Genomic DNA, 13,563 nt, shown 5'->3' with positions numbered 1-13,563 from the left:
AAGCACAAGGCTTACTGCAGCTCATGCATGTTGTGCTACACCATAATTAAGCATGACAAGCAAATGCGGCCACTGAGTCCAACAGGAATGTTTGCCATTCCCCAAAGTGTTTGTTGAACCTTGCAAAGAAAGCATTGAGCAGTGTCTAACACCAGTTCAGCAACCTTATCAGAACATATAGGAAGGGGCATAGCCCAGTGGTAGAGCATCTGCTTTGCATGCAAAAGTTCCCAGATTTAGTCCCCGGCATCTCCAGGTAGGGTTGGGAGAGAACCATGTCTGAAATCCTGGAGAGACACTACCAGTCAGTGTAGACAATAATAAGCTAGATGGACAAAGGGTATGATTCAGTATAAGGCAGCCTCCTGGGTTCCTGTCTCTGGTGCTGGTTAAACCACTGTCAGCTCCACATTGGACCTGAGTCAAGTTACAACACAGACAAACCCTGAGTCTCTATGATTTCTAAATGTGGGAAGCCTTACATCAAAATACAACAGATGGAACAAAGACAGTCTGGTTCCCAGGGGTATTATGTAAAACAGACGATGAGTGTCAGCACTTTATACCCACACAATGTTTTAAGTTTTCTGTTGAGGAGCCTAGAAGAAAGGGGAATAAAGCCATCCCCCAGGAAAATGGTTTATAAATAAGCATTGTACCAAGAAGTTATGTGGACAAAATTAGCACATCCTAAGGATAGAAGCTTTGTGTTTCTACAGAATTTGTTACTGGATAAACATGAGGAGAATATGCTGGAGCACTCGGAACTTCTCATTCTCTTGTGGAGAACATGAAGCACTCTGCACTGGGGATGGGAGAGAAGAGCAGGGAGAAAATTCCTATCATGTTTGGCAGTGGGAGCGAACAATCCTCACCTGCAGATAGCAGAGGCTGGAGGTCCATGTCAGTGGGGCAGTGAATCCACTCTGGGTTTCAGTCTGATCTTTCAAGGAGCTGTCCAAGGTGCTGAGCATCAGAAGCACCATGCGTGCACTGACCTCTAATTGCCTCTCACCCTACACCAGAGGTGAGGAAACTGCTGCTTTCCAGATATTTCTGGACTCCACCTTCCATCAGCTCAAGCCAGCATAGCCAATGGCCATCAATGACAGTGGGACTGAAGTACAAATAATTGCCCTGTCTGCCAAATAGCTACCTTTGGTGTATAAAACCCTATACAGCTTAGGACCAGGATACCTGAAAGACCGTCTTATCCTTTATATACCCAGTCGATCACTGCGCTCTGCAGGTGAGGACCTCCTGTAGATTCCATCTCATCAGGAGGTCCGTTTCGCACAATATAGAAATCGGTACTTTAGGGTGGTGGCACCAACCCTTTCGAATATCTCTTCCCTTAAATATTAGACGGGCGCCGTCTCTGTTGTCTTTCTAGTGCCTACTGTAAACCTCCCTCTTCCAAAAAGACTTTGAAGTAGATTCCTTTATCCCAGTCTGAATCTATACTGGAATTGTTTTTAAGGTGTTTTAAACATGTTTTCATTGTTTTCTCAATTGTTTGCTGCCCTGGGGTCCTTTTGGGAGGAAGGGTGGGATACAAATTTAATAAATAAAACTTCTGAGGGGCCACATATGTCCCCATCCCTATGCCTAGAGTGGCTTATGCCCTCTTTTGGACTGCAAGGTATTTCAAGGGCTGCCATGGACTATCTCTCCTTTCCACAATGTCCAGTATCCCTACCATCCAAAGGGAAATGCGCACCCCATTCATTTTAAATTTATGGAGTGGGGTGGGGGGAATGATGGGGTGATGACAAATGGCGTTAATAAACTGAAGGAAAATTGATTTTGGAGCCTGGTTGCAAAATTAATTATTAATTTATTATTAATACATTAATTATACAAGTACAGTACTGATCTGAGTGATTCAGGGTGGGGCACAACTAAATTGAAAGATGAATTTAAGGTGATTTAGATGGGAATTGGCTTGTTTAAAGCACTTCTATGCATATAAATGAGTGTTGGGACATTTTGTGCAAATTTGTACTCTCTACTATCCTCTGTTTAGGCAATGAGTTAACTGGCTGCCCCACCAATGCCTCACTGGGCCCGTTGGTTTTCTTTCTCTCTTAAGTTTCTGGGCCCAGGCATGGAAGCTGCATAAGCTAAAACAACATAGGTTGTAGCCTTTGCTCTGAATATATTTTTGGACCCGAAGAGAGGCTGCAATCTAATACACACTTACCTGGGAGTAAGCCCCACTGAACCCAATGGAGCTTTCTTCTGAAAAGACATGTACAATATTGGATTTCAGCATTAATTGACATTTTGAAATTGGTAAAGCTGTTCAATTTCTTCTGGTACAAAGATTGATTTTTCTTTTTTCGTCTCCTATGGCGTTGTTCTTTCCCTTCTTTTCCCATATCTATCTATATCTACTATTATCATTTTAGGTTACAAAATGAATGAATATGAGGGGGAAACTATTGGCAAAGCGAGGTTTGCTTTTGTTTAGCTTCTCGTTTCTTCAGAAAAAGGCACCCCTTTTAAACAGAAAAAGAAATTAATCCTCTCTTCCCTCTGCATTCCTTTTTTCCATTTGCGAAACGTGCTAAATGAAAGACGTGCATGAAATTTAAACACAAGCAGGCGGTAACTGCCATCCTGTTCCCGCCTTTTCCTCCCTCCGACTTCCCCTCACACATCTCCCCGCCTCCTGAAAGTCTTTCCTTAGCCCTGCGCACTGAATTTCCCAGCTTGCTTTGCAGCTGAAGCAACTTCCCGCCCTCTGTTCGACTTTCTCCGGGCTCCTCCCTCCTTTTTTTCTGAGAGGGGGTGGGTCGGCGACAGACGACAACGTGCAATACACTTCCCAGCCTGCTTTGCGCCCTCAGCTGCCTTCAATGATGAATCCCCGGCTACTTGCACTACATCCCCCAGGCGGCTTTGCGGCCGAAGCGTCGCCACCTCCACCTCAGAAGCGCCGTCTTTCTAGCAGGGGTGCCGGGCCAAGATGGCGGATGGGGTGCTGAGCGCCGGCGTCAACCTGGAGGCCTTCGCCCAGGCTATCGCCGCCATTCAGGCGCTGCGGTCCAGCGTTACGCGTGTCTTCGACTGCCTCAAGGATGGCAAGCGCCACAAGGAGGCCTTGGAGGGCCGCGAGAAGAGCTTCGTCTCCAGTTTCCAGGAGAGTCTCCACTCCGTCAGCCGAGACTTGGGGTGAGGAGGAGGAAAAGGAGGAGGAGGAGGAACCGGGGGGGGGAAGGAAAGAAAACAAAAACCGCCGAGGTTGCCCCTGGCAACAGGGCGACGCCCCCTCTTAGCTCCCCTCGCCTTTCCCCCCCAGTAATACCTCATTTCCCCCATTTCTGGGATGAGGTGATGCCCGAGAGGCTTTAGATTCGAAACACCTCACTATTTATCAAAGAAGAAGAAGCAGTTAGATAGGAAATTCATCCAAGGAGTAAGAGGGCAGCAGTCTTAGATCATTGGTTGTGACAGCGAAACAGTGGAACCTCCACGTTCAGGGGTAGTTTACCGTCTGAATGTTACATGATTTGGGCAAGCCACAAGGGAGAGTAGGGGGTGTTGGTCAATTGGAGAGGCCATGCTTAGGAGGCTGGGTGTTATGCTGGGTGCTGGGGAATGAATGACCAACAGACCCTAGAAGTGGGTGGTGGTGGTGGTGGTGGTGGTGGTGGTGGGCTAAAGAGTGGAACCTCTGTGTTCAGGGGGGGTCTACCTTGTGAATGCTATGTGGCTTGGGCAAGCCACAAGGGATGGGGTTGTCAGTTGGAGAGGTCATGCTTAGGAGGCTGGGTGTTACTCTGGTTTCTGGGGAATGAGCGACCAGCAGACCCTGGGAGGGGGGAACTAAAAAAAGATTAATGTAGGAACATAGCCTGCTAGTTAGCAATGATGGCTAAACAGTGGAACCTCCATGTTCAGGGGTAGTTTACCTTATGAATGCAGCAATGGGCAAGCCTAGGAGGGGAGAGGATTGGAGAGGCCGTGCTAAAGAGGCTGGGTGTTAACTCTGGCTGTTGGGTGGCATAGAATGACCAGCAGACCCTGAGGGGAAAATACCTCTCCTCCATGAATCTAGCACTAGGCCTTATTGGTTGAGATAGCTTTGAGTAAAACCCATGCTCAGAAGCAATCTATGTGATTTGGATAAGCAACAGGCAAGGGGGTTACTGCAAAATGGATGCTCACAGAATCTGTGCATTGGGGACTATCAGATGCTGGGGATGAACATAGGAAATTGGCATATACTAGCTTAGGCTATTTGTCTCTCTAGTTTGGTATTGTCTAGAGTAGTGGGGAACTGTTTTCATCCTGAGGGCCACATTTTCTTCTGGACAACCTTCTGAGGGCACATGCCGGTGGATGGTGTGGCCAGTGGATGGAGCAACAAATATAAATGTTACCTTTGTGTAATAGGCTAGTTCCTACACACCCCTCTCTATCCTCCATCCAAGCAAGCAAGAGGCACTATCAGAGTTCAAGTACACATTCCATCCAGGCAAAAATGCTCAAGGAGAATATGAAGTAGGGCTGGTGAAGGGTGTTGTGGAGTTGGTGCTGCCTGGGGAGGATCCTGAGAGCCAGAGTGGTGTAATGTTATAGCCTCTTAAACTAGAATAGGGAAGAACTGTGTTCAAATCTATTCTCAGCCATGAAGCTCATTGGGTATCCTGCATCAGTCTAACCTACTTCACACGGTTATTGCGATTATAAAATGGGGGGGGCATGTTTTCTTGAGCTCCTTTGAGGAAAGGCGAGGTGTAAATGTAATTTATTTATTTATTTGTTTAATTTGTATCCCGCCCTTCCTCCCAGCAGGAGCCCAGGGCGGCAAACAAAGCACCAAAATACTTTAAGACTTCATAAAAACAGATCTTAAAATACATTAAAACAAAACAGCATTAAAAACAATTAAAAACAACAACCTTAAAAAAGGGTTAAAAACATTATTAAAAAACATATTATACAATTCTGACACAGATGCAGACTGGGATAGGTCTCAACTTAAAAGACTTATTGAAAGAGGAAAGTCTTTAAAAGGCGCCAAAAAGATAGCAGAGATGGCGCCTGCGTAATATTCAAAGGGAGGGAATTCCACAGGGTAGGTGTCGCCACACATTGTGCAGAACGAACCTCCTGATAAGATGGTATCTGCAGGAGGCCCTCACCTGCAGAGCACAGTGATCGACTGGGCATATAAGGGGTGAGACGATCTTTCGGGTATCCTGGTCGCGAGCTGTATAGGGCTTTGTACGCCAAAACTAGAACCTTGAACTTGGCCCGGTAGCAAATGGGCAGCCAGTGGCAGTAACAACTAAATAGCAGGCTAGGCTGTTTGTGCCTTCTGCCTAATAATGTGTATTCTGAATGGTCGTGGCTCTCTGGAGCCTCAGACAGATGTCATTTATGTAGCCTGTTATCAGATCCTTTAAACTGGAGATGCCAAGAATTGTACCTGGGGTCTTCCCTTTCACATGGGATGTTAGAAACAAGGGGGCTGTTGCTCAATAAAACATCTGTATTCAGAGGCAGCCTACCTTTGTCTGACACAAGCTGGGGATGAACATCAGCAGGGACTGCTGCCTTCAAGCCAATTCGTTGAGCTTCCTAGAAGGCATCTGCCCAGCCATTGCTTGAAACAGAATCCTGGACTGGATGAGTCTTTGGTCTGATACACAGTAAGAGAAGCCTCTTTTATGAGTGTACATATGAGCACAATGGGGACAGGAGTAGAGTTTCAGCCCTCTAACCTGCCTAAAGTAAAGGGTAGTTCAGCCATCCACTGCTTCTATGAGGGAAGCCAAGTAGGACTCTAATGGGGTCTAATTGCAACTGTATGATCATGGGTAGCTAGTCACAAACAGACTATTAATGCCCATTGCATCTCATTAACCCACATAGCAATTTCAATTTTGGGAATACTGTATATTGCTTAGCAAAATAAATAGGCTCTTATTCATTATATCTCTACTAAATAGGCTATGCTTAAGAAACCATTTCCTTGCTCTTGTGTTTTTCCTGTTTCCAGAAACACCCCTCTCCCTCCCCAACACACAGACTAAAAAACTGAATGCAAGACTTATTACAGTTTGACTGGAACAAGATATCACAATACACACGTTACTTCCACAAAATGACAAGTTCTCTTCTGCACTGCTATCATTAGGAGATAAGTGGTTGCCAAAATATTTCCATATCTTAAGCACTTTCCCCTAATATATTTTCAAACTTTTAATGCAGCTGGGGGGACTGTTTTAAAGACTGGAGTGATGTTTTCTACACGCTAATAAAGTCTTACTCCAGCAGTAGCAGGGTGGTGCTGATCACTGGGCTTCCCGTCACCCCATGTCACTGCTGGTTATTAAGAGGGGATGGTGCCGTGTGGGTGCAGTGGCACAGCCAATCTGACACTCCCGCACCACGCCAAGCTCCGTGCTGCCTTGCCCCTCCCCTTCTTGATAGCCAGCAGTAACATGTGGCGCTGGGAAGCCAGGTGAGCAACAATGCCCCATCCATGCTACTACTGTGTTCTAGTATATAGTAAAAACCATTTCTCATGTTTTTTATATACCTCAGAAGAGTTTAACAAATGTTGCTGCACTAAATACCATAATTTAATGTCCTTTTTAAATTTTATTTCAGTGAGCTGGAACGTCTAAGCAATCTCGTAGGCAAGCCGTCAGAGAACCATCCTCTGCACAATAGCGGGTTGTTGAGTTTAGATCCCGTGCAAGACAAAACGCCCCTCTACAGCCAACTGCTTCAGGCCTATAAATGGTCAAATAAGGTAATAAGAAATCTATTCATGTTAAAAGATAGTCAAAGTTATGGGATCTGGAGGGGGTTGAAGATTTTAGCTATTGCTGCTGTGGTATCTCAGCTGCCTATTGCCCCAGGGCTGAGAGAAGCAGATCACTGTTCTGCAGTGCAGGAGAAATGTCGCTATGGTAGCTACTGCTATATACTTGCTCCCCTTGCTGTAAGGGGAAGCTTGTGACAGGGCAGGACTTAAGCAAAATGGTATTCATCCTTCACTTCTACTCATAAGAAGTCAAAAGGTTCCTCCAAAAGCACAGTGAGGTGCTTTTTTCAGTTCTTGGCATCTTCAGAGAACAGGTTGGAGCTCTCTTTCTGATGAAATTTGTAGCCACCATGTTTTAAACTGTGGATGATTGGTTTGTGTAATGTAGACGTTTGATTGCTCTAACAACAGAATTGTGGATTATGTGGGGATGAAACTGATGAAGCTATTATTAATACAGTAGGGCCCCGCTTTACAGCGCTTCACTAAAGCGGCGGTCTCAATTAGACGCAATTAGAATAAAGCCCCACTCATACGGCGCTTGTTCCACTTTTACGGCAGTTTTCGGGCAGTGCGTGCCATTCTATTCAATCAGTTCTGCTTTTCAGCAGTTTTAGCTTTTCAGCGGGGGTCCGGAACGTAACCCGCTGTATGAGTGGGAACCTACTGTACTGCAAAAGAAAATGTTATAGAATATCTAGGTAACTATTTGCAAAAGTCTTTTCAAACTACATTCTGAACTTATGAAAGTGGAGCAGCATTATGCTTCAAATTGCTGGGAAAAGACACTGAAATCTAATAACGTTGAATTTTGCTGATATGGTGGCTGTTATAGCAGATATTTGTCAGGCAGTGGCTATATTAATGGACAGTGTTAGTGACTGGTCTTAAATTGTGTTGGACTATTAGCACTGTGTAGAATATTTTCCCAAACAAGAGATGGATTGATTCCATAAAGGAAGCTACAGACCTGTACTTACAAGATCTGAACAGGGTAGTTCATGACAGATGACAGGTATATTTTACCTTTTCTAAATGATAGCAGCCTTTTGAATGCAGAAGGAAAGACTGTGTGTGTGGGGGGGGGGGAGAGGGGGAGGGGGAGGGGGGGAGAGGGGGAGAGGGGGAGAGAGAGAGAGAACCAGTGTTAGATATGACAGTACGTGTGTGTCATTCGTATGGGTTTTGCATCTGCCTGCCTTCCTGGTCCAGTTTGTCATGGATGAATATACCTGCTTGGTGTTGGGCAAATGTTCCATTGGGCAATGGTGGGGTGCTGGTCAACTAACCATCTAATTTATTACATCATTACATTTTAATCCTGCCCTTCCTGTAAGAAGCTGAGAGCGGCATTTGGGTCTGTTTGAATGACAGACTATGACTGTCTCAAGATCACCCAGTGGCTAAGTGGGGATATAAACTTCAATCATAGTCTAATACTCGACCTGCTACACCATTTGTCTTTGACTTTAGTGAAATATTCCATAAAGCCAACAATGTCCTTGTGTCAGTAATAGCGTAACCTGTTTTAAAAGCACGGGTGGGCAACCTATTTTCAGTTAAGAGGTGCATTCCTGTTTACTTAGAACTATTGTATCTAGTGAAGCAATTCCCAATAAAGTGAGTTTAGAATAATCTTATACATACATAGCCAAGAGTAAGCCCGATGGAACTCAGCAGTACTGACTTCTGCATAGACATTATAGGACTGTGCAACTTGCTACTTGTACTCCACCAGCGTGTCTGGAAGTTCAATTCTCCAGTTCCCCACTCTGAGGGATGCTCAGAGGGTAGTGACAAGGGAGAGGGCTTTTTCAGTTGTGGCTCCCTGTTTGAGGAATGCTCTCCCCAGCAAGGTCCACCTGGGCACTTTTGTTGACATCTTTTTGGCGCTAGATAGACTTAACTTTTCCCCCTGGCATTATTTATTTATTTATTTATTTTATTCGATTTCTATACCGCCCACAGCCAAAAGGCTCTCAGGGCGGTGCACAACAGGGAATAAAATACAATAGAATCACAAGAAACAGTAAAAGCATACATATTAAACAATTAAACAACCTGGTATACAGTAAGAGCTAAAAATAGATTAAAATAATAGATTAAAATGCCTGGGAGAATAAAAAGGTTTTAACCTGGCGCCGAAAGGATAGAAGTGTAGGCGCCAGGCGCACCTCATCAGGGAGACTGTTCCATAATTCGGGGGCAGCCACTGAAAAGGCCCTAGATCTTGTAACGACCCTCCGAGCTTCTCTGTGGGTCGGAACTCGGAGGAGGGTCTTTGATGTTGAACATAGTGACCGGGTAGGTTCATATCGGGAGAGGCGTTCCGCTAGGTATTGTGGTCCCGCACCGTGTAAGGCTTTATAAGTCAAAACTAGCACTTTGAATTTAGCCCGGAAACAAATAGGTAGCCAGTGCAAACGAGCCAGAACAGGTGTTATATGTGTAGACCGCCTGGTCCTTGTCAACAATCTAGCTGCTGCATTTTGCACTAGCTGTAGTTTCCGAACTGTCTTCAAAGGCAGCCCCACGTAGAGCGCATTGCAGTAATCCAATCTAGAGGTTACCAGAGCATGCACAACTGAAGCGACGTCGTCGCTTTCCAGATAGGGACGTAGCTGGGCTACCAACCGAAGGTGATAGAACGCATTCCGTGCCACTGAGGCCACCTGAGCCTTGAGAGACAGGAATGGATTGAAAAGAACCCCCAGGGTACGAACCTGCTCCTTCAGGGGGAGTGTAACCCCATCTAGAACAGGTTGAACATCCACCATCTGGGCAGAGAAGGCACTCACCAACAGTGTCTCAGTCTTGTCAGGATTGAGCCTCAGTTTATTAGCTCTCATCCAGTCCATTATCGTGGCCAGGCAACGGTTCAGCACATCAACAGCCTCACCTGAGGAAGATGAGAAGGAGAAATAGAGTTGCGTGTCATCAGCATACTGGTGACAGCGCACTCCAAAGCTCCTGATGACCGCACCCAGCGGCTTCATGTAGATGTTAAAAAGCATAGGGGACAGAACCAATCCCTGCGGGACTCCACAATGGAGAGTCCAGGGTATCGAACAATGTTCCCCAAGCCCTACCTTCTGGAGACGGTCCACCAAGTAGGAGCGGAGCCACTGCCAATCAGTACCACCAACTCCCAACTCCATGAGTCTCCCCAGAAGGATACCATGGTCGATGGTATCAAAAGCAGCTTAGAGATCAAGGAGAATCAACAGAGTAACACTCCCTCTGTCCCTCTCCCGACATAGGTCATCATACAGGGCGACCAAGGCTGTTTCTGTGCCAAAACCGGGCCTAAATGAAATGATGTTTTGCGTTGTTAGGTGCTGCTAAGGTTCCTGTGGCTGTTAATGGGGATTGTTTGTTCTGTTTTATGGTATTCTACATTTATACTTATATTTTTTAATGTGTTGCAAGACCTTTGGGTAACAAGCGACTAACAAATCTTATAAATAATAATAATGATTTTATTGTAATACAGTGGTCTGTAGATGACTTTAAAATGTGATTTAAGCACTTGCCTATACCTCTCTTGTCTTTTTGTGATAAACTGGTTTGAAAGCACTTAACTATTTACTAACCAGTGCACTCTTCAACAAACACTTCTTTTTGAATGCTGTAATATCCTCACCTCCTCGATTTATATCAGCTGGTACCTGATGCATGACTTGTCTGTGCTAACGGGGGGGGGGGGGCTTGTCACCTGTAGTTCTGATCTCCATCTGAAGAATTTCTCTGGCCCGTCTCTCTTATGTTCTGCTTGTTTTATGATGCAGTAACATGATGCATCATTTCCCTCTTGCTCTGGCTTTGCGTGCGTATAAAACTGAGTTTACTGTGTTGGTCTTGCCTGCTCTTACATCTGTTTTAAATAAAAGCATACGGAATCAGTGGACTGGGCTTTTGGTCTTCCTCTCTTTGCTGTTGGTGATCAGCGTTTGGAAGGTGAATTTGATTACAGTGGTGTATGGAAGCATTTAATTTTTAATTGCTGACCCCTTTGTGACTGGCGTGTTGTATTTTTGATGAGCTGAACCCGGACATCATCCTTGCCTCCTCTGCCTTAGATTGCTCATGCATTAATGATGGTACGCTTTGAATGCATAGCTGAGACAGGATAAAATATGGGCCTAAGGGACAGGAGTGAAAAAGGGGGTCTATAAGGATGTGGAAATCTGCACAATTTATAACGCATGATTTTTCTACCTAGTAATAGAATCCTATAAACATCTACTCAAAAGTAAGTCCCATTAAGTTCAGTGGGGCTTACTTTACTATCAGGTAAATAAGTATAGAATTGAAGACTAAACCAAATTATTAGAAGGTCCTTTCTTGCTGGGCTTCTGACGTTTAAGTACTCTAAGGCAGAATGTTTTAATAATTCTTCCAGGACAAGATAATGTGTGTGTTCATCTTGTCTAAGGCTGCAATCCTATGTACACTTAACTTGAGGGGTAAAACCCATTGAACTCCATGGAGAAGGGTTGTAGCTCAGTACTAGAGCACATGCTTTGCATGCAGAAGATCCCAGGTTCAATCCTGTGTATTTTAAAGTAGGGCTGGGAAAGATTCCTGCCTGATGCCCTGGAGAACTGCTGCAAGTCAGTGCAAGACTGTTAGGATGCAGGATTGGGGCCCTGAAGTTTCAGACGATGAGGAGAGGGAGGGGGTCATTTGGACAGAGTCGTGTGAAGGAGAAGCAGAAGAGGGGGAGGGAATCTCAGAGATAGAACTGTCTGGGAGCAAGGACCTTGAATGTCCAACAGACATAGATTCTTACCGTGAGCTCCCACGCCTCCTCCCCCTCCGAGCTTGGAGGAGTTGGAGAAGGAGGGAGGGCAAGGAGGAATTCAACCCCCTCCTGATCCAGGAAAAAGCAAGGAGAAACAGCCAGATGGTTTAAGCATTGCCCCCCCCCGCTTTCCCCCATACCTGAGTCAGATTTCTCAGGAGGGGAGGGGGCAGTGGCACCCCCTTCACCACGTACAAGGAGACAGCAAAAGAGGCGGCAAAAGAAGGGGGAGAGGCGGGGTGTGGATGAGGGCACTTTGAGGCGGAGTGAGGGAATTCGCGCTCGTTTGCCCCCTTCTTAAGGGACAGGGGGAGTAGTGGTTCCTTGTTCTATCAACTCTCCTCTGTCGCAGGTTATGTTTAGTAGTTAAAGTTCATGAGACAACGTAGTCTTTGTCTGGATATCACTTTAATAAAAACTGATTTGCTTTCACCAACTGGTCTGGTTCCTGAGCCTCAACCTGAACACGACAAAGACAGTACTGAGCTTGATAAACTAATGGGCTGACTGAGAGATAAAGAGAAAGATGGCCAAATAGAATTGAAAAATGAACAGTGTAGCAGATTATGCTTAGAGGTGAGCCTTAGATCTAAGAAGGCTGAAAACTATTGAAGTAGGCAATACCTGCCTATAAGGACCAACGGACTTGATTCAGTTAATATATATAAAAGCTGCTGCTTTTGTTCAAGCATGCCACTTTGCTTACCTTTTTACCACTTGCAAACAGATGAACAATGGAAATACAAGGTTCATGGTTGTGTCCGTGTAAGAGTGAATGTTTTAAGTTAAAAGGGATGGGGAAAGGGGTGTAATCATACAGTATTTGCTTTGTTAAACACTAATTGTCATAAGAGTAAAGTGGGCTAATTACCTGTCATAGAGCATATGGGAACATGAATTATATCTTTAAGTCTGATTTTGACAGGGTTTTTTTTTTTTCAAAAAGAGAACCAAGTTAATTTAACAGAAATCCTAAATTTTTGTAAAGACAACAGCTAAAGTGACGATGTCTTGATTTGGACATGTTACATTAGGATCACCAATGTGGTGCACCAGGTGTTGTTGGACTCCAACTCCTATCATCCCCAGTAAACTTGGCTAGTGGTGAGGGACAATGGGGTTTGTAGTCCATCAGCAGCGGGAGGGACCATGCTGACTATCCCTGTGTTATATGAATGGGCCTCAGTGAGCATGCCACCCCACTCATCCTCTGATACAGTTGTGACGAGACCAGAAGCATACACTTCTGTTTTTATAGTAAGAGTTCCTGTTGGGTCTCAGCTGGGGGAGTCATCATCAGAAGAAGACCAGGAGGCTCTGCGCTTGGACCCAGGCCTGGGTAAGACTCCATTTGGAGGTGAGGAGCCAACTTCCTGTGACAAGTCTGAGGAACGAGGGCAAGTTCGGCCTCTGACGTTGAGGCTGAATGGGTCGCAAGCCCAAGGGAGAGACATTTTCTCAAATGCCACCTGGAGATCCGGCCCATCTGTGGGAGTGCCCGACTACAGGCCCGGACTCCTTGGGAGTAAAGGACTGCTTAAAGGGGATTAATAGGAGGCCTGGGGTGTGGTTCCAGCAGCTGTAGCATAAAAAACCGTGTGGTAGGCAGAAGAGCTGCTGGAACAATGTCTGTACACCAGGTCTGTACCTGATCTGTCTCCTGATCACTTGTTTGACTCCAGACCTGCTTCCTGCCTTGCCCTTGGTCTGCTCTGGCCCCAGACTGATTGGATCTTGACCTTAGACTGTTCTGACCTTGCTGCTTGCCTCACCCCTTTGTTGTTGTTGTTGTTGTAGACTCTGACTTTGGACTGGCCCTGGTTGCTGCCTTGGTTGCCCTCATCTGTGTTATTGCTGGGAAGTCTCTGGTCTCCTCATGTACCCCCGTTACATGTAATGTTCCCATTACATGTGAACTTGGAAACTCCGGTTAGTTTAAACTTTAAACTGTCCTTGGTAATTGTTGTGATGA

The 13,563-nt window shown here is 45.5% G+C and overlaps 2 protein-coding genes across 12 annotated transcripts in view; one reads left to right on the top strand and one right to left on the bottom strand.

The window, feature by feature from the left end:
* NTNG2 (netrin G2) overlaps positions 1 to 2,845 on the bottom strand; it is a 136,396-nt gene extending 133,551 nt beyond the window's left edge. For 4 of the 5 annotated variants that reach the window (XM_061603832.1, XM_061603840.1, XM_061603831.1 and 1 more), the window contains exon 1: positions 2,204 to 2,682. The gene's annotated coding sequence lies outside the window, so the exon portion shown is untranslated. Of the gene's footprint in view, positions 1 to 2,203; positions 2,683 to 2,702 lie in introns of those variants that run through there. The other variant, XM_061603834.1, reaches the window with a different exon arrangement.
* LOC133373731 (mediator of RNA polymerase II transcription subunit 27) overlaps positions 2,776 to 13,563 on the top strand; it is a 119,848-nt gene continuing 109,060 nt past the window's right edge. For 2 of the 7 annotated variants that reach the window (XM_061603843.1, XM_061603844.1), the window contains exons 1-3: positions 2,776 to 3,177; positions 6,628 to 6,772; positions 13,389 to 13,520. In XM_061603843.1, coding sequence (XP_061459827.1) covers positions 2,972 to 3,177; positions 6,628 to 6,772; positions 13,389 to 13,520 — 483 coding nt within the window. In that variant the 5' untranslated portion in view covers positions 2,776 to 2,971. The remainder of the gene's footprint in view (positions 3,178 to 6,627; positions 6,773 to 13,388; positions 13,521 to 13,563) is intronic. The other 5 variants (XM_061603842.1, XM_061603845.1, XM_061603841.1 and 2 more) reach the window with 4 other exon arrangements.

Source organism: Rhineura floridana, chromosome 20 (assembly GCF_030035675.1).
Source record: "Rhineura floridana isolate rRhiFlo1 chromosome 20, rRhiFlo1.hap2, whole genome shotgun sequence".
NCBI classification, from domain to species: Eukaryota; Metazoa; Chordata; class Lepidosauria; order Squamata; family Rhineuridae; genus Rhineura; species Rhineura floridana.
Note: the sequence above shows the minus strand (reverse complement) of the source record. Positions and strands in the feature narration are given on the sequence as shown.